Source organism: Chroicocephalus ridibundus, chromosome 20 (assembly GCF_963924245.1).
Source record: "Chroicocephalus ridibundus chromosome 20, bChrRid1.1, whole genome shotgun sequence".
Taxonomy (NCBI): Eukaryota; Metazoa; Chordata; class Aves; order Charadriiformes; family Laridae; genus Chroicocephalus; species Chroicocephalus ridibundus.
The window spans coordinates 6,526,474-6,546,267 of NC_086303.1; the positions used below are offsets into that span (position 1 = coordinate 6,526,474).

Below are 19,794 nucleotides of genomic sequence, written 5' to 3' on the forward strand. Positions count from 1 at the left end.
GCCCTGCCCCCAAACCGGGCACCTTTTTTGCATCTTTTGGGTTCACACTTTGCGGACGCCAGCCTGCCGAGCAGCACACCCCGCACGTTCTTCTTGCTAGTCCTGAGCTTTTTCTGGTCTTCTCGGGGGAGGTCCATGCTTTACTGGGAGGTGCAAATATTTTCCAGCTGGAACAAATACACGGGAGTGTGCACATGAGCTCTGGCAGACTCGTCTAGCAGCTTGTGTTCACTGGGATAATAAATTCACCTCAAAACACGCATCCCTTCATGTTGTGAGGAATATGTTTTACTACGCTCACCACCCAGGGTGAGGCAAAACCACCGCTGGTGGGGTGGCACGGGTACAGCTCACCGCCCCCGGGGCTGCTGCGGACCCCTGCCCCGGGGCAGAGGAACACCGCGGCAGCAGCGTCCGGGAGCTGAATCACACTCTCCCCTTCCCGCAGAGCATCCCTGCGGCCCCTTTGAAGTCTCTTTGTTTTAACGACATTTTGTGGGACGCCTTCGTGCGCCAGCCCAGGCTTTCTCATTCCACGGGATTTTATTGGCTTCTCTTCTTAAAATAGTTCCACTTCTCCTTCCCCTTTTCCTTGACTCTGTCTCTCTGTATATGCCATTCAATTTGTTCAGTCAAAGACTGTATCAGCAAGCTTGTATGCCTTGCCTGTCTTGCAAAGATATTGCGTCCTTTGTCTTTCAAGTAGCAAGTGGGTCCTTTATTTCATCTGATTTCTGCTTTTGAGAGGTGCCAGGGAATTTTCTTTAAATGTCCGTGGCTCAGGTATGTGGGTTCCCGCAAAGAGCTGGCTCCAGCACCGCTCTCTCAGGAGGAATGTTGTTTCAGTTTCCATCCTGTTACGCTCTTACCTGCAGGCAGGAGCACCCCTTTGCTGCGATTTCGGCTAAAACACGGCTGCAGGGCCCTACAGCGTGTTCCCAGTGCAGTGAGCTCCGGGTGCGCAGGAGTCACCCTCGTGCAGAGGTTCGCAGGGTTGTTTCCTTCCCCCGTCTCACGCAAACAGCAGTTAAGATAACTGTCAGAAAGGGCGCGAGTCCCACTAATTGCAGGCCTCGTGCACGGAGCCGTCCCTTGGGCATCACCCGCTGCTCCTCCAGCGGATCTCGGGAGCGGCTCCCACCGGCCGGCCGGAGCTGCAGGTCTGCAGCAGGCTAAAGGCTCTGAAAACTCTCCTAAATAATTATAACCCCTACATTACAGCCACAGCATTGAATCCACCTGGTACCACATTTTAACTCCCCTTTTCTATCCCCGCATTTGCCGTTCATGTTAATTCTCTTTATTTAAGTGCTGCCTGACAACTTGTGCCGTGGTTAGATTTTCCTTTTGAAATATCATAACAGTGCTCATTTTTCAGTGTTCACGGGTGATTGAATGTGTTGCCCTAATTTGTACTTTGTGGCAAGAAGGAGCTGTGAAAAGCATAATTTCAGAGTGATATTTAAATAAGTGATATTTATCACTGAGAAATTAAATCTATGTAATTTTGACTCGCAAAATGTGGTGGAAATAGGAGTAGATGTAAGACAGGATGACCTTACCCTGAAGCTGTGTTTCAGAGTTAATGTTTCCACAGCTATTTTGGGTTTAAAGTTCTCCAGAAATCTCAGCATTTATTAATAACTGATGTTACCCATTAACTCCCACTTTTTACTTGTATGACACAGAGGACTGTTGGCAATGCTAAACACTTGCTTTTGTATCTCAAACAAGAAATGATTTGGGGTCAAGTCCCACTGTCTTTAAGCTTTTGCATCAAAAAAACCCCAAAGCCTAGTAACATGCAGGTGGCATTGGGCAGGGAGATGTTTCTGGGCGTGCGTAGTCCCAGCGAAGCCAGTAGGGATCTGCAGAGGGGCTCGTACACATGGAGGGTGGGGGTTTAATGCTTAGTGAGATGCTTCCTAAAAACTCAGTGCTAATTTGCTTCCTGGCACCCACTGGAGGGACGGGATCAAAGTCCGGCTTTCCCTGACTCTGGCCGACATTTCCTTGTATTGCAAGGACACCTGCAGATCTCAGACAGGGACTTCAGGCACTGCGCAAGCAGAAAGTCGTGGGCAGGGGAGCCCAGCCCTCGGGTCAGGACGACAGCAGCAGGTGAATAAACAGGGTGAGGGAAAGATCAAAACTCTCAAACTTAAATGCTCATATACGACCAACTTGAAAAGATCGATAGTTTGTGTTGTGCTGGGGTTTTTAAGAGGAATCAGATGTTCAGTTATTTATTGAGCACATATGTTGGATATGTGCTCCGTTTCCAGGTTAGTAAGGTGACCCGTCCACCCAGTCACAGCCCGTAGCTTGTATCATCCAGGGAGCGTCATGATATTTGTAATCATCCACCAGTTTCTCGTGGACCCTGATGACATTACTGACCGCCTTGTCTCGCCAGCCTGTAAGGCGCGTTTGTGTGGCAACCGACTGGAAAGCTGCCTGCGTCGGCCGACCCCTTTCGCCAGTCCCAGTTCGAGGGTGCAGGGGCTCACTGACACTGCGGACCCCGCGGACCCTCCAGCTTTATCTCACCCCGTCTGGTCTTCCCCCCGCTCCCCACCGGCAGGAAGGGGCCGGCCACCAGCGGCCCGGGGACCCCCCGCGGCTGCAGAAGCCCCTCGGGCTGGGCCCTCCAGGGACCCCCCGGGGCCGGCCCGGCCCATAAAGCCCGCGGGGGCTGCCTCCGCCGGGCAGGGCGGGAGCGGCCGCGCGGCCTCGGGCGGCGGGAGGCACCTGGGAGGAAGGAGGGGCGGAAGGTGGGACCGGCCCGGCCCGCCCCCGCCCCGCAGCCGCCCCGGCAGCGGCCCCGGCCCGCCGCGGCGGGGATGCCCGGCTGGGAGCGCGGCGGGCAGCGGCAGCTCCGCCAGGATGAAGAAGCACCAGCACTCGGTGCAGGGCACCTTCAGCCGCCTCTTCGGCAAGCGCCACGCCAGCCCCGCCGCCGCTTCCCTCTTCGCCACCAACCCGCCCTGGATCTTCACGCAGGAGGTGACCTCGGACAGCGCGGGAGGCACCGGTCAGTGTCCCCTCTCCTCCCCCGGCGGGAGCCCGCGGGTGACGGGGCTCCGGGAAGGGGCCGGTGCCGGCGGGCGAAGGGGTCGGATGGGGCCGGGGAGCGGCGGTGGCTCGTTCGCCGCCCGGTTGGGCAACTGCGGGAGGCGTTTGGCAGGGCTGGGCCACCGAAGGGCGAGTTTCAGCCTGTGCTGTGCGGGCTGGCGAGCGCTCCGGGCGCCGGGGAGGGCGCGGAGGCTCCGCACCCGCGGGCTGGGGCCGGCTCGGTGCTCTCACGGGGCCGTAATCCGCTCTGGGAAGTTAAACTTGACCAAAGCCGGCTGATAAAGAGTTGCGAATCTGTTTTATTGCTTCCAGGAGCACTTTCCCACGCCATGTTTGATCTGCTCCTTCCCAGGTTTTAGGTATTTACTTGTAAACCTGTTTCTTGGACTGTGTGCGAGGGGGGAGTGGAGGGTTGCATATTCCTCAGGATTTATTTGTATTTCTTTGTGGGTTTAATTGCAATACCGTGCCCTGGAGGCTCATGTAGGAGGGAGCCAAGTTAATAGTAATGGAGCCAGGTAGATAAAAGATATCAGTTTGCGGATAAAGTTTGGTGGCTGTAAGATTCCAACAGACACTTCAAGCTTAAAAATGGAAGCGCCGCTTGCTGAGCTGTGCAATGTGAAGCAGTGTCTGTCCATTAATGCTATTGCAAGGTGGTTACACCCCGCAGGCCAAGCTGGTGAAACTAAGATAAAATGAAAATGCGATGGAGTTTCATGCATCTCTTAAACACAAAAGGAAAATTGCTGATTTCTAACTGTCGTAAATCTGAGGAGGATTTAAGCTTCCCTCTGATGTGGTTTGGATTTAAAAAAAAAAAAAGTCACCGTGTCTTCTTATTACAAGCCTGATTTCCGTGGCTGCAATTGCAGTACAAAGGCATTCCTTTCAGGTGTGGGGAACGGCTGTGTGGATCAGCTTGCAAAAGTAAAAGCAAAGTAAAAGTCCTTGAAATCTGAGCATAAAGAAGAGCTGTTGAATCGCTCCGTAGCATCCTCTTGGCATTTATATCGTTAGTGCGACTTGTGTAGGGGAGTGTGACACACAGAAGCTGAGAGACCGTGTTTGGAGTAACGCGTGTGAGGTGTGGGTTTGTCGCAAGGAATGGCATGGTCACAGCTGAGAGTCCAAGGGGCAGATTCTGTCGTATCCTGACTTCCCCAGTGCCACGGTCTTACCCAGAGAAGCCCCGTCCCTGGCCCTGTCTCTTGAATATTTGCTGCACAGCTTCATGCCATCGCGTCTGCCAAAAGGAGTCCACTGCTTCTGCTAATCCCCACCTTAGTTTTTCATACAAAGTAAACACAAGTTAAGCAATGTGGAATGGGTGTAGGTTTGCATGTCACTGACTCAGAGATTCCTGAATATAGTGACTGATGCCGCCTCCTCGCTGTGAGCTGTGGATACCCCAGCGTCAAACCTGCTACGCCTACTCCAGGTGATGCAACCCTGAAGTAGGAAGAAGTTCCATTGCATGTGTTGTAGGTTGTTTATTTAATTTCCCATGACTGAGAGTACGCAAACATCTCCAGAACAGGTTGAATGTCAAAAAGTGGCCAAAGCGTAGTTGGGGCCAGCCACTTCCGACAGCCTCCAAAGGCGTGTTTCCCCATCCCTTCTTCCAGGAAATGAAGCTGGCAGGGCACAGGTTTTACTGGTGACAGGCTCCTAGCAGGCAAGTCCAGTTTATCTAGCAAAGAAAACACAACTACAAGCACTTCATTTTACTTTAATTAAATGCATTCAGGTTAGTGATGCTTAGTAATCTAGGATCAAAGACCTTGTGATCTTTAATACAGTTTCTCACTGAGTTTACCTGGTGTCTGGTTTAATATAAAACTCTCATCTCAAGTCTCTGAACTACTCTATCACTGTTCCACAAGGCTGTCTGAATCCAAACTCTGATGTTGCATTGGCCTTAATTCTTGCTGCTTACTTGCTTAATATGGTGTCACCCAAGGGGTTATGCAAAAATAATAATAATTAGCTGGCATCTCAGCTGCTCTTGGGACTCCAGCAGCTCCTCCTCTGCGCCTGGGCCCCTCACAGGCAGGGAGGTCTTAAACCGCTGGTAGGACCACGCTAACTGAAGTGCAGGCTGATTAGTATTTCGAAAGCTAAAGAAAATGCCCCTTTTTTAAAGAATCCCTTGTAGTGGGAGAAGTTTAGGATAAGTTATGTCTGACTGTAAGGACAGCGATAGGATGATGGATACTCCTGGGTGTATTCCAGGGCAACTCGTGGTGTAGGTGGTGGGAGAAAGGGAGAGCTTGCGTGCTTGCTGGACTCAGTGGCATGTTTCAAGGCTGTGTGGAATTTATCGGCCTCCAAACCTCTGACTTCAGCAGAAGCTGAGGAAGCTCCTGCCCAGCCCCTGGCATGGTCAGGTTCTTCATTCCAGGTGTTCATGCAAGTGTTTTTCTTCTGTGGGAGTATGCACGCACACACACGTGTTTTCTCTCTTTTTTTTTTTTTTTTTTTTTTTTTTTTTCCCCTCCCTTCCCACTGAACTCTCTTTCTAAGGGAGCTTCTTGCCTGATCTCTGCCTGTCCCAGGAGGGCAGAGACTTAGTGCCAACCACAGCTACGTGCCACAGCAGCCCATGATGGGTTGGGGACGCCGGTGTTTGGGGAGCAGAGGCTGTCCCTCTGGGGGGGGACCGTGCGGGAGCAGGGACGCGCAGGAGGGAGTGGGATCACTGGCTGGGGCCGTGACAGCGGCCAGTTGTCTGCAGAGTCTCGGGGACTCCGCGGGCGGGCAGTCCCGCTCCAGCGAGTGCTGCCCGTGGGTTTCGGAGGTTTAGAAACACAGCCCAGCCCCTCTGCCTGCGCGCGGAGCTTACACAACCCTCACCTCTGCGCTGCGCCTTGTATTGCTGTAGGACACTCGACAGAAACTGTGTCTGTGCTTCACGCTTTAGCGAGGGGTCGGGTTTGAGGACTGCTTCCAAACTTTTTAGAGGAAGAAAAAAAGCAAGCTGTTTACTTCTTGGTGTTTGTGTTTTGGGATGGAGGGAGAGGTTGTTTGCTTCTTCAGTGGAACCACTATTGAATTCTGTTAGGTGGGAACACTCCTGCAGAGTTTTCTCTCTGATCACAGCTGTTTTCCAGCAATTCCCGCCCCCCCCTGCTTCCTCAAACCCTCCTTTTTTCTTTAATGTTGGTTTCCTTGGCTACGAATTATTTGTGTATCTCCTTCCAGCCAAGGTAGGGTTTACGTGCTTCAGTGCTTCTGCTTGTTAATTCATGCTGTTAATCAGACACAAAGAACGTAATTAAACTAATTTTATGAGCTTTATTCACTGTCAGAAATAAACCGGCCCAAAAGGTGTGGTTCAAGGTAGAAGCACAGGGCTGGGAACCAGGAATACCTGACGGTTTCTGCTGCTTGTAACACCGGGGCCCGGTGACTGCTTTCTGCCGTAGTGTCTCCATTCATAGCAGTATTTTGTAGGAAGAAATACTACTTCAGAGCCTTTCTCTGAAGTGTGAAAGTGTAGTGGCAAGCACGACTTCTCCCCCAGTGCCACGACTTCTCCCCCTGCAGCAGGGGTCAGAGACAAGTCACCCCCGCAGCGTGCAGAAGGGTGCTGTGGGTGCTGGTCGTGTCCGTCCACAGCTGTGTCACCTCCTCACACTGCCCTCGGCCACTGGCAGTGGAATGTGGAGGGGAAACTCCTCCTTGGGAAGCCCCGACGTGTCCTGGTTCCATCAGGGTGTCTGAGCGGCGAGGCGTTCCCCGCTGCGCACCCAGGTCCTGCTCGGCACAAGCCAGCGGGCCGCTTGGGGTCCGGGACGCCTCCACTGTCCCTCTCCGCTGTGTAAGTGACAGGGACCTGTAGTCCTGATAGGGCTGAATGAAGAACCTGTAACTAGCTCTGGGCTTTGATGGCAACTGCGCTGCCCGCAGAGCGGTCGGCAGGCGAGGGAGGGCAGAAGCTCTCCCTCCGGTTGCTGTGGCTGGTGGTCAGACCCCGCTGCTGCTGCCCTGCTTGATTCCAGGTGCCGAGGTCAGGTCCTGCCCACACGTACGAGCTGGTTTGTGTCACCTCTGCGGCACCTGCCCTGGACCCACCTCCCGCTCTCCCGCAGGCTGGGGCCTCGTGGCACTGTAAAGAGAAATCCTGAAGCATTTTCCTTCCCTAAACTTAATCTGAGTGGGGAGTGAACTGAGTGCTTGCGCTAACTTTTGAGTCTCCTGAGGTAAATTTAAGTTAGCTACAATTAGAAATAAGCCTTTTGGAATAGGCTTGACATCTGTGCTCTCTCAACTCCAGCCTCTGGAGCGCTGGGAAGGGTCTTTGCACCTTGCGGGCATCTGCCAGCAGCTGCCCGGGGGACCCGCTCACCTGGGACCTTTCTCCTCCCATCTTCAACTCGGCTCCAAAACACCCCAATGCTCCTCAGAATCTGGTGGGTTTTGCCCGCCCTGGGAGCTGATACAGCAAATTCTTCACAGCGCTTTTTAAAATTAGATGGTGTCCAGTGTTGTTTTTCCTGTTGCCTCAAACGCGGTGCTGCTGCTAACAGTCTTCTCTTCCCCTCAGGTGATGTGATTGAAGTGTACTATGGCGACAATCGCTTTGGGACAATGACTGACTCTGGCACAGCAACGCTTAAACCTCGTCCAAGAGTCCGGCCGCTGCTGACTTTCTTGCCCCTTGTGAGTATCCGGCTCGCCGCTGGGATTCGTTACGGCAGCGTGTGTAACTGGTGCCCAAAACCAGCTGGGCTGGCTGCTGCTCTCATCCTCTACCTCAGGGAAGAAATTAAATGAAAAGTAAAACCACTCTGTAATGATGCTGGATACGAGGGATTAGGAGGTGATCTGAGTTCAAGGCTTGTGTTGGACATAGGCAAGATACTCAGGCGGGAGACATAAGCATCATCAGGCTTGTATTTTCAATTAAAAAAAATTTGCTGAGAGTGTAGATGGTAGATCTGGCTTGCACTGCATTTTATCTAGCCGCCACTGGCAGTATCTCTCCCTGGATCAGGCGTGTTGCTGGAGAGCAATAGCAAAGCTGTGCCCCGTGTACAGCAGGGGGAGGAGGCGGCGATGCAGCAGGTGTCTGTGCGGAGCCTGATTTTTCCAACCTCTGTATGAGGGAAACCGTTCCCCGCGGAGCTGCCTGTGCTCCAGCTGGATGCAGGGACTGAAGCAGCAAGTGCCAGCTCCACTGGACCCAGAGGTGGCTTTAACCCAGCTGGGACTCCAGAAGCCACGTGTGCTCGTTGCTCCACTGCCGTGTGTGCTGAGCAAGCTTCTCTCCTCCATGTAGCACACCTTTGCAAAGGTCTTATCCCCTAAAGAGTAGAGTGGGGCGCATGATTGCTCAGAGATACTCTGCGGATGGCAATAGCTAAGTCTGAAGTGATGCACGCAGGTCGCTGAAGGTCAGTGAAGACAGTAAAACACTTAAAATCCTTTGGTCTTGACAAGAAAATCCTCTCTGAGAGCGGGGGATGTTTTTCCTCATACATCCTTATCCTTTAGAGCGGCCATCGCCTACAGCAGAAAATGGGCTGGTCTGCTGTCACCTGGGTGCAATTAGGAGTCAATGGTGTTGTGCAGGTGTCATTTGGAGGACAACTGGGTGGGAGAGGGAGTTTAGATATCTTTTGGAGAGCATCATTAGGAAGTTATGGGGTTTCGTGGGTTCTACAAAGGAGTTGTGCCCTCTGTGATGCCTTTCAAATGACGACAGCGGGTGAAAAATCTCACCTGGGCTCCCAGTTGAGTAACCGTAGGACTGGTGCCTGAGAAACTGCTCTCTGGTAGCACAGGCTTGGGTGCACGACCACAGCTGGCACCCCATATTATCAGGTTTTAAAACTTGCCTTTTGCATATTTTTTGAGCGTATTTTTTTGTTTTACTCGTGGAAGTGTATGTGGTAGAGGAATACACGTTGCAAATGTCCCTGGGATAAATACTAAGGGCTGTCACCCCAGCCATGGGGCTTTCCTGCTGCCCGCAGAAGCATGGCTGGCCCCGGGGCTTTTTCCCCTCGGTTGCCCTTGTGAGGGTCCCTCTCACTGTGCTGCTCTTACCAATAGTAACAGGTCTAGCTGGAGGAATAAGTAGGAATAAGCAACATTTTTTAAGGACCAGTCTGTGTTGTGTATTTGCGTTATTTTTATGAGGCTTGATTATGATTTGATTTGGCACAGACGCTTCTGCTGCCACATACATATTTGCACTGGGCTGTTCTGCAGCTCCTGCCTTAACCCTTTCCTTCCACCCACCCGCTCCCGGGCGTGGGGGCAGGCTGAGGAGCTGCTGCCTGCGTGGCTGTGAGTCAGGAGGATGCACACACCCTGCCCGCCAGCTCTCCCGGCATGGAGCACATCCTGCCCCCCAAACCGCCTGGTCCTCGGCCACCCCAAGGCATTGCAGGAGAGGGGGCTTTGCCCCCTGCCCCTTGGGTACCGCCACCTCCCCCTGCCCCTTGGGTTCCCAGGTACCACCACCTCCCCCTGCCCGCCCAACTTCCCAAGTCCAGGCAGAGCTTTGGCATCCTGGGGGAATAAATTCCTGTAGTTAACCACCAAACTTCCCTGGCTCTTTTTCAAAACGAGGAGGCTGGGGGTAGTGCTTCAAATTCGGAGAAATCCGTGGCCTCTCTGAGATTCCAAGGTGCTAAGTGGATGTGTTTTTTGTAAGGGGCAGCCTCAAGCCTGGCTCATTTTCCTGCATATGAGGAAAGGCAGAGAGAATTGGGTTTGTTCAGCCCTGAGAAAAGAAGGCTCAGGGGAGACCTTGTCACCACGTTCCGGTATTTGAAGGGTGGCTACGAAGAAGATGGAGACTCCCTTTTTTACCAGGAGCCGCATGGAAAAGATGAGGGGTAATGGGTACAAATTACTCCAGGGGAGATTCCAATTGGACACAAGAGGAAAATTTTCTACAATGAGAACAAATGGCCACTGGAACAATCTCCCCAGGGGAGTGGTGGATTCCCCAACATTGGGCACTGTTAAGAGTCAGTTGGACGGGGTGCTGGGCCATCTTGTCTAGACCGTGCTTTTCCCAAGAAAGGCTGGACCGGATGATCCTTGAGGTCCCTTCCAGCCTGGGATTTGATGATTCTATGATTTAATGGGTGGGAAGCATGGGCTCCCGAGAGACCAGGACAGGCAGGCTCCCCTTCCCTGGGGACAGGGGATATCTAACTCTGTTCCAGTGCTGAAAAGTGATTCCTGGTGGTTACAGTGAAAGCTCCCCTCAGCGGGATCCTCGGCACACATAAATCTGATGCAGGTACCACAAACTGGAAATGCCGGTTCCTGGCGCACCACCCCGAGCGCAGCAGCCTGCTGTGAATCAGCTGGAGGTTTGCTGGGCTGGTCCCACCCCGGCAAACACAGCAGAGGGAAACAATCTTTCTAGTCATCTCTGGAGACTGGCAGCGTACTGGAGATGCTTTCCATCTTGGAAGCCAGCTCATGATGTGAGGATGGGTGGTTTTTGAGAGAGGTGCTGAGCATTAGCAACTGCAACAGAAATTTTGGGTGAGAAACAGGCTTGCCCAGTTTTTAGGACCTTTTGAAATGACATGTCCAAAATTACTGCTCGTTTATGAAATGTGGACTCTGTTTCCTACAGTTTTGCATAGATCTCTTCCGACTGCCGTTCCCTTTCTACTCCTATCCAAACATGTGATGCATATGTTGCTTTTAATTCAATGCCCAGACATCTTTGTTTCCCTGTAAATGAGCAGGTATCCTCGGTGTGCTCTGGAGACTGGCAGCAATGAATTTCCATAGCAAATGGGAACTGCTGGGGTTTTTTTTTTTTCTTTGTGGCTTTTTGGTATCTCACTGCTCTGGACAATTTCATTATCGGCTCTTGAAGTACCTGTGTTAGTCTTTGTCTTCCCTCTGGCTTTCAGATGAAGTTAAGGAACTGTCCTTTGCATTGTACAGTATCTTTGGGACCAGGAAAGAGGTCCTAGACGAGGCTATAAGGCTCACCTAGTCTGAGGTTCTGCCACTAACAGATCTGTCCTAAAGCCTTAGCAGACCTTGGCTTCTCCCTCAGCACCAAGTTCTCTGATCAGTTGTGCAATCCCAGGGACATGAATTCCCGCTCACTCTCTCCTGGCTCACCAGCAACTGGCTCATTCCCTTGTGGTTATAGAGGATCTTTGGTCATCTGCAGGCTGGTGGACTTTGCAAGCGAAGCACGTGCATTTTCTTGTGATTTTTGTCAAAAGCTGGGGGATTCCAGGGCTCTTCTGATGGAGCCCAGGCTGCTGCCGTCGGGTCGGCTCAGCCCCAGCAGCTCCTGCGTTGCTGAACTCCTGCACCCAGCGTGGTGTGGGGTGTTAATGTGCTGTCTGAGCCCTGGATGGGGCTGGCTGGATAAACCCAGCTTGACCTTTGATCAAGGAGACTTTGGAATCCTACAGCAATCTCTTGTAAAAATCGTGATAATGCCAGTGAAAGGCAAAGGGCAGGGGCTCAGTCATTATGGAGGCTTTTGTATGCAGAAAAGCGTGGCACTGAGCGGTGCAGGCTGATGGTAGGATAGCATTTGCTTTGCACAAGGGGCTGTTAACAGCTAATGCAAACAGCTGCTGGGGTGAGCAGGAGTGCAACGGGGTGGACCCTGGGAACGGGCGGTATGTCCCTGGCCACTGCCCACGGGGTCTGCGGGCTCCTGCCGCTCGAGGAGTGTTATTTCCTTGCTATGGGTCTCTCCCAACGCTGGTATGTGAGTGCCCGGTCCACTGCCTCGGTTGCTTACGTCTGTGCCGACAGCCTGATTCAGCATCAGTTTGTGTTTCGGACGTGGGTGCGTTAGTGTACGTTTCATGAGCAATTCCAGTCCCTCTGCAGAGCAATCTCAGCAGTGAGTCACTGGAGGGAAGGAGAGGCTTTCTGCTCCTGGCAGGTGCTGGAGGCAGCCCTGGTCAGCGCTGCAGGTGAGTCAGCGTGCCACGAATATCTCACCATGGGTGGCTGTAATTATCCCAAGTGCCCCAGCCGTAAGCATCCTCGCAAATGTGTAGGCTGCTAAATTGCATGGTCCTGTACCACCTAAATGCACTGCTGAGTTTTCAGCGTGAATGCAAAGGGAGTAATTGAGAGTGAAACACAAACCACGCAAGTAGCAGTTTTCCCCAGAGTGTTCAGATACGCTGGTGCCAGTTTCCCAAAAAGCTGGAAGTCTGTCTGCGATTTCGGTGGGGTGTGTACGTGACTGCAGCGTGGGCTGGCGGTGCTTGCTGGAGAGCAATACCCACAAAACCTGTGGGAGCTATTAAATTTGCTTGGTAGGTGAATGGTGAGAAACTCGTGGTGCTGACCTTGGGCTGGGGAGCCCTGAGCGTGGGCGCGACAAAGCCGTGCTCCTCTCCAGCCCCTCTGCCCCTCACTAGCACAGGGGAACTGTGTCCGTGGCTTGGGCAACCTTGATCAGAAGTGAAGACTCGTCCCCTTAAGCCCTGTCAACAGCAGCTACTGCAGGGACCTCTGTGTCTTGGAAACAGCCGTGGATCCCATCAGGCTCCTGTTTGTGTAGACAAATTACCAGCTATACAGGCTAGGGCCTGCCTGTCAGCACTTTGCTCTGATACCCTGGGCGTAAAACTAACAGCTCCGTTTTCTCAACTATTGCAGAATGCCCAAGAATCCCACGGGGTGGCTGTGCCAACGCCATCGGTGCCAGAAGACTTTGAGGAAAAAGCAGCTCTTGGTAAGGAATCCTCTCTGCCGAGTCCGGGACGGTGCTGAGTGCTCAGCAGTACCGTGCCCTCGGGGGAGGAAGCATGCGTATACCGAGCTCTGGAGCAGACAGGCTGATCGTGAGATTTTCATGCTAAAATAGAGTCTACTATTAATTATTTTTTGAAGTCATTGAAAATGAATTCATTTCTACGGGGTGAGGCATAGTGGCTGTTACAGTTCAGCAGGCTTTAGACAGCTGCTGAGCAAAAGGAACTGGCTTCCTAGGAGGATAGCTGGCCAGGGGCGGCGCGGGCCGTCGCAGTGCTGACGGAGAAGGTGCTCACGCCATTGTGCTCTCACTCTTCCTTGCAGGCTCTGGCTCCCAGATCAATGGGAACTACCGAATGTACAGCTCGGTGGGGGACCTGCGCCCACAGGCTCTCGAGGGGGATGATCTGGATGAAGACATCCCTCCGCCACCATCGGTACCCCCACCGCCCCCTCCAACGGCACCAGCACCTGCACCACCGCCTCCAGCCTCGCCGGTCCCTCCACCACCCGATATGCTGCCTCCACCACCACCACCACCTGAGATGGTGCCACCACCTCCTGCCATGGCACCTCCACCACCTCCAGCTTCTGCCCTGTCCTCCCCCAGCACACCGGCTCCTCCAGATTTCATCCCACCAGCCCCACCGGGTGCCCCGCAGCTCAGCCAGGCCCCAGCATCCTTCACCACCAGCATTTCCAAGTGGAAGTCTGAGACGGTGCTGAACACGCGGCAGGCGGATGCCGAGGGGCCGCTCTGCCCCGCTGAGGCTGGGGTGCCGGCTGCCCCTGGCCCAAAGGAGAGTCTGCAGCCCAAGCACTGTCCCGAGCCCCACCTCACCTTCCCCAGGTCCTTCAAGGTGCCCCCCCCAGCCCCAGCCCGGTCCTCCTCCATCCCTGTTCAGGAGAGCCAGCCTGCCCGGCAGGAGCCCTTCCAGAAGCAGCCTCACGCCCGGCCTCCCCTCCCGCCCTGCTTCACCATAAGACCCGCGGCCAAGGCTCACGCCGGAGGAGAAGCTGAGCAGAGAAATTCCCCGCTCAGACAGGCCGTCGCGAAGCCGGCAGTGCCGACACCCCTGCCACTGAGCCCCAAGCCCAGTCCAGGGCTCAGCCAAGGGACGAATCCTGCTGGTCACCGGTCCCCGCTGCCAGGCTCTGAGGTGGAGAAAGTTCCCCAGCCAAAAACAGCCGAGAGAGATTCTCCTCCAAAATCCGAATCTATCTCTGCGAATGACCTGGACCTCCCCCCTCCAGACTACCCCACCTGTGAGGACGACTGGAGGGACGCCAGCAACCTGAGCAGGCTGCGGCACGAGCTTTCAGCCCTCCTGCGCTCCCCACGGAGGGAGGAGAGGCCGACAGAGAAGCCAGCGGCTCCCCAGCCTATGGACGGCAGTACCGACCGCCCTGGCAACCATGAGCCCAGTCTCAATGGGCCCAAACTCGCTGGACCTGCTGGGAAGGACACACAGGTACCCACAGGAGGGCCGAGCGAGAAGACAGAAGTGCCCAGCAGCCCCTCCAGTGCCAAGGGGGGCTCTCCTAGCACAGCGCTCCCTGCTCCGGAGAGCAACCCTGCCACGCCGACCTGCAGCGTGATGAAAATCAGGAACGAGCTGGAGGCTGTGCTGGCCCTGAAGAAAGATGGGAAACCTGCCCTGGGGCTCGGCAGCCAGAAGCAGGGCACCGAGGATGGCGGCAGCACCCCGCGTCTGAGGAAGAGCCCCCCTGACCTGAGGAAGAGCCCCCCTGACCCAGTTGACTCAGTGCTGCCAAAACCAGCCCCAAGCCCACTCCCAGCACCAGCAGCTGCAGAGGAGAAGGATGAGACAGGGCACAAGGACCATCCTGCTCCAGCCGCTAGCAAGGCCACAGAGAACTTGATCCCTGCTCCCGGGTCCCTTGACAGCAGCGCGAGCCCCCCAGAGCCACCTCAGGGACCGGCAGAGGAGCCCCCTGCTCCCACCTCTCCCTCGCCCCCTACTTCTCCTGCGCAGAGCCCAGCACCGCAGCCCAGCGCAGCCATCTTCCAGTACAAAGTGCACCGGGCTGGGGCCAGCTCAGCCGAAACACCTTGTGCCTCGGGCTCAGCTGAACCACCTTGTCCCACCAGCACAGCCAGGAGCCCGCCGGCTGCCTCGGCAGCAGGGCAAGAGGAGGTGCTGATCCACCCGGTGACGGGCGAGCGGGTGGAGCGAGGCTCCCCCATGGCCCTGCTCCTGGCTGCCCGGCAGCGTGCCCAGCGGGGCCGGCAGGGTGGCGAGGTGGGAGCTGCGCTGCGGATGAAGCCGCCCGTGAAACTCAGCAGTGCCTCGTCGGACACCACCTCCACCAGCTTCTACCGTCACGAGTCGAAGCCCTACTCCTTCACCGTGGTGCCTCGGCCGCCCATGGCGGGTACAGCAGGGTCAGAATGGAGCAAGCCTCCATCCTTCTCCAGCTCCTCGGAACAGGGCCGGGACGTGCGAGCAGTAGCTGAGGCGCAGCCCCTGAGCCTCCCTGGCCACCAGCGGGCCACTGCCTCCAGCCTGCTGCGGGGCCTCCTCGAGTCCGGGCGGCCAAACCAGCCTGGCTCAGCCCGCCATGGTGTGCCCAGGGAGGAGGAGGAGAATGGGGAGACGGCGCTGGACTTTGGGATCATCCCCCCGCCCCCTGAATTTAGCAACGAGAGGGACGAGGCCGAGGGGCCCCTCATGAGTCGGGAGGAGAACCGCAAGTGCCCCAGCTTCCCCGACTGCAGCCGGGGCTCGGAGGCACCACGGTACTTCAGGTGGCCTGGCTATGGCCGTGGCTACGGGGGCAGCCGTGAGCCGCCAGCCCCGCTGCCCTCAGAGAAGAGCAGGAGGAATGGCGACTTCACGCACCAGTACCCAGACTACAGCAGCTCTGCCGGTTACTTTGGCCGCTGCCCGAACCCCCGGCCACTGATCAAGAAGCGCCTGTACGTCTCTGAGCCCGACAGCTCCTACCCCCGGGCAGCTGCAGCCCCCCGGGCCACAGGCACCCTCTCCTACAGCGCCGGGGGATACAGCTCCCCGGCCGGGGAGGGGGTCCGCCGCCTGGGGTCTGCCCAGAGGAATGGCCCCACGAGCACACAGGGCAGGCGGACATCCATGGATGCCGCTGGGAAGGTCGTGTCGTACGGCAGCACTGCAGCTGACGCCAAGTACAAGGGGCAGAACGGGGATTTCTCGCCCGCCGGTGCAGTGGCAGCCAGCAGGTATGTGTTCCCCTGAGCTGACCCCTTCCCTGTCCTCTGTGTCCCTTTGATTTGAAGGAGAGGAGGGCTGGGCCCTGGGCTGGCCCCAGAGCAGCGCAGACCCTGAGAGAAATCCCATCGCCGGGGTCCGGGGCTGTGGCTGTCCCGTGGTTCCTCCCCAGTCCCGGCCATAACCCATCACCTGCTCCTTGCCATGTTCCTGAATGGAAGCACGAAGTGTTGTGAGAGTTGGCCTGCTCCAATAGGAGACAAAAAAGATGACATTGCAATCATGAATAAAACCTGTTTTCTCAGCTTTCAGTGACTTTCCCTCTGTTTTCCCTCCAGACCTGCCCATGGCAGCCCACAGTACGGCGGACCCACCAACACCTTCACGGTCAGGCCTGGGGCACGGCAGCCCATCTCCTATGCCTACCAGAGTGGCCACCGATAGGCTTGTCTGCAGGATGCTCCACCACCTTTGTCTGGCTGGGAGAGGGAGAGAAGGTGCCTGGTGGGTTGTCTCCTTCTCCGTGAGCACCAGGGATGGTCCCAACCCAGCCAGCAAATGCACTGCTTGAAACTACTGATGGAGAAGGTGGGGAGTGAACCTGGGACTTGGACTCTTCTCAAGAGACTGTCATGGAGAGTAGTTACCACAGAGGACCGGCTGCTGTCTTGTTACGTGAGCAAACGCGGTTTCCCTTCTCCTATTTCACCCTCTGTATTATTTTCAAAATTGCAGCCTGATAGTTCTTCTAAGTGTAAAAAAAAAAAAAAAAAAAAAAAAAAAAAAGAAAAAAAGGCATCCTTAGCCTTAGTTCTCTTTAAAGAGCATCACCACTGGAGAGATTGTTTTCAGTTTGGGTTTGGTTTTTTTTTTATTTTAATTGGTTTAAATCCAGCATTCTTGGGAGTAGGGAGAAACCAACTGGGAGATGTGCATAATGGAAGCAAGCCAGTGTATACCTAAATGTAGGGGAATTAAAATAAGAATGTGAGGCCAATGGAATAGAAATAGAGTTTAGGATGTCTAGATCCTAACCTCTACTGTCCCCACCTCCTTCAAGAGCCTTGAGCAAATCAATTACTCCAATGCCTTAAAAACAGCTGCCGGCTCTCTGTGCTGGCCCTGCGGAGCTGGGGGCAGCTCCGCCACTTCTCCAGGGAGCGACCGCGGGGAGCTCCGGGAGAGCGGGCACTTGCTTTTCTGCCCCTTTTAGTCACTGTAAATGTTTCTGTTGATAATTGTTGTTCCTCATGGAGGAAGGCTGTGAGGCCTGGATGGATGGCTGCAGGCTGTAAAGCACTTTGGAGCCTTAAGACCGAGCAGTCCTTCTCTTCCTGTGTCAGCTGGTGGGTGTCAGCGACCCACCACAACATGGTGCTTTCCTCGAGGGGGTCTCTTGCCACTTCGTACCCGCATCAACCCCAGCTCCAAAAGCTAAGCCACGTAGTCCTTATATACTGTTAAACTGAGACTTGGCTTTAGTTTGTCTGATTTGGGGGACTGAGAAGTTAATTTTGGTGTGATTGTAGAGTATTTGGTGCTCTTGGCGCGTGGAGCGTCTGACATGGCGAAGGGACCTGGCTCCTGCTGTTCCCACAGGCGCTTGCCCGGTGCTGGGCATGGGTGCAAGCCCTTCTCTGCCTCCTGCCAGCGCCCCCGAGGAGTGAGTGATGGCTGCGTGGTGGGGTGGGAGATACGAGGTTATTCTATACTACAGAGCGAGCAGTACAGTCTCACCATAGCTGAGCAAAGTTTGGAATAGCCAGCTTCCAGAAACTACAGCTATATAATCTTCCTCATAGGTGAACTTGCTGAAAATCACTGTAAGATAAGTGTAAAAACTTGTAGAGAATGTTTTCTAATTACTGACAAACTACAAGCACTTTGAGACATTAGTCTACTTCTATGGAAAGCACTTTCTATTTTCCGTACTATACAATATCGTTAGTTCCACTCCAACTTATGCCGCATTGCACGCGTGTGTGTATGGGTGCGTGTTAGCAGATTTTGCTCTACAATTCAACTCAAAATTCAGTGATAAATTTTCCTTCATGGTGGAATTTTCAAAAGAGTTATCTTGATATTAATGTCATGTCTTTGTCGTTCTGCATTTTATGTTATTTCCAACTTTACCTAATAATTTAACAGCTGTTTCAAACATTGCAGCAGCTTCAAAGTACTCTGAACTTTACTTTGTTGTGAATAAAAGGAAAAGGCAAATACCCTAATCGGTCTAATAGCTAATTCAAAGGGCATTTTTATGCCAGTAAGTCGCAGAGACTTGGAAGATTTCCATTCATGCTCACCCCTGCCAGTATTGAAATAACACGTTTTAAATACCTGGTTGTTGACTTTTAAAAAAAATTGATAGAGAAAAGTGACTATGGAGTAGCTATCCAGGTATTTAAGTGTGCCAGTGTCATGTAGAATACCCCCCCGCCCCCCGTTCCAGCCCCTTAAAATGTGGAAGTTTCTCCTTGGGAGGAGCATTTGGAGGATTCTTATTTAGCCATGGAAGTAAAACCGTGACACTGTTTGAGTGGCTTCAGGGTCCTCTTTTAGTATTGGATGAAGTTTCACCAGTTTAACTTGAAACAAAACAAAGCCGCCTGTCTGATAATGTTGCAACCTAATTGATTTTTCCTCATGATATTTTTTTTTCCTTCAAAATAGTAAGTTATAACTGCAAATTAATTCTCAAAAGCAGCTTTAAATTTAAAGGCTTGTTGGGAGACTTCAGCCTTCAAGACTGACTTTGCCCAGAAATAGGGGGACTGCTCTGAAGAGTTCTCCTAAATTTGAGCATATTCCCAACACAAGTTTGCTTGGTTTTGGTTTTGTGGTTTGTGGGTTTTTTGTTTTTTTTGAAGAGCAAAATGTGAAACTCCAGTAGTGGTACTTGCTTGAATTTCACACTTGTTATTTCACCCAGACACGCAATTCATATGTAGTTGTAATGTGGTGTTAGTGTGGAGCATCTTGTTTCTAGCAGACGTGTATTTGTTTATGTTAAATATTAGAAACATGATAATGTAAGTCAGTTTTATGAAATAGAGCCATTATTCATTCAAAGAACACCCATTCTGGGAATGCACAGTGGGCTAAGCTGTAACTAAATCAGGTAAGACTCTGCTCGCAGTTGTAAAACTGGTTAGGATGAATGTTTTAAGCAGTGGAACTATTCTGTTCTTTGGGCCATCCCTGCTTTTGAATGCATTAAGCAAAATTCTAGTATTTCGGTAACAACTAGCCATTTATGCTGGGGCCATTGGGAACTGTTTGTGTTACAAAGAACCCACTGTCAGAGCTGTTGGCGGCCAAAGCGCTTGGGGTGGGTGAAATCCGTGGTGAAGAGGGAGGACCGCTGGGCTGCCGGGATGGGGAACTGCTCCCTCTTCCTCCATCAGGTCAGTGTCAGGGCAGCACACAGATAAACTGGGCTCCAGTTCCTCTTTCTGCTCCTTTTCCCAGCTCTCTTCCACTTTATAAATTTAGCAACAGAGGAGGAAACTGAGGGGCGGTCATGGGGCAGAGCAACCTGCCCTATTGCCCGGTCTCAGCGCTGAAAGCCATTCTGGATCCCGACAATGGAATTGCTCTCAGTCCAACCCTCTCTGGTGTAGTTTGGTCATTCAAGTCTCGGTACAGCTTAAATGATCCCCTGCAGCTGCCTCTTCCTCAAAAGCACCTGCTAACGTAGTGTAACTGATAGCTTTACTTGTAAAGTGTTGAACAGTGTCTCTTATTTATGACTGCCATTGAACACCAGTCTTCTTGCATTAAATAT

At 53.5% G+C, this 19,794-nt stretch overlaps 1 protein-coding gene across 1 annotated transcript; it reads left to right on the forward strand.

Moving 5' to 3' along the window:
- Nucleotides 1–2,579: 2,579 nt before the first annotated feature.
- On the forward strand, nucleotides 2,580–19,794 carry C20H6orf132 (chromosome 20 C6orf132 homolog). Its single transcript, XM_063356816.1, has 5 exons — nucleotides 2,580–3,034; nucleotides 7,625–7,740; nucleotides 12,703–12,778; nucleotides 13,123–16,018; nucleotides 16,346–19,794. The coding sequence occupies exons 1-5, from the start codon at nucleotides 2,887–2,889 to the stop codon at nucleotides 16,449–16,451; spliced, it is 3,342 nt and encodes a 1,113-aa protein (XP_063212886.1). The 5' UTR covers nucleotides 2,580–2,886; the 3' UTR covers nucleotides 16,452–19,794.

Excerpts from the sequence above, each read along its gene's own strand:
- C20H6orf132 (XM_063356816.1), top strand. The coding sequence starts at position 2,887 with ATGAAGAAGCACCAGCACTCGGTGCAGGGCACCTTCAGCCGCCTCTTC. Across the intron at positions 7,741-12,702 it reads TGCTGACTTTCTTGCCCCTT|AATGCCCAAGAATCCCACGG; the intron begins GTGAGTATCCGG and ends CAACTATTGCAG. Across the intron at positions 12,779-13,122 it reads TGAGGAAAAAGCAGCTCTTG|GCTCTGGCTCCCAGATCAAT; the intron begins GTAAGGAATCCT and ends TCTTCCTTGCAG.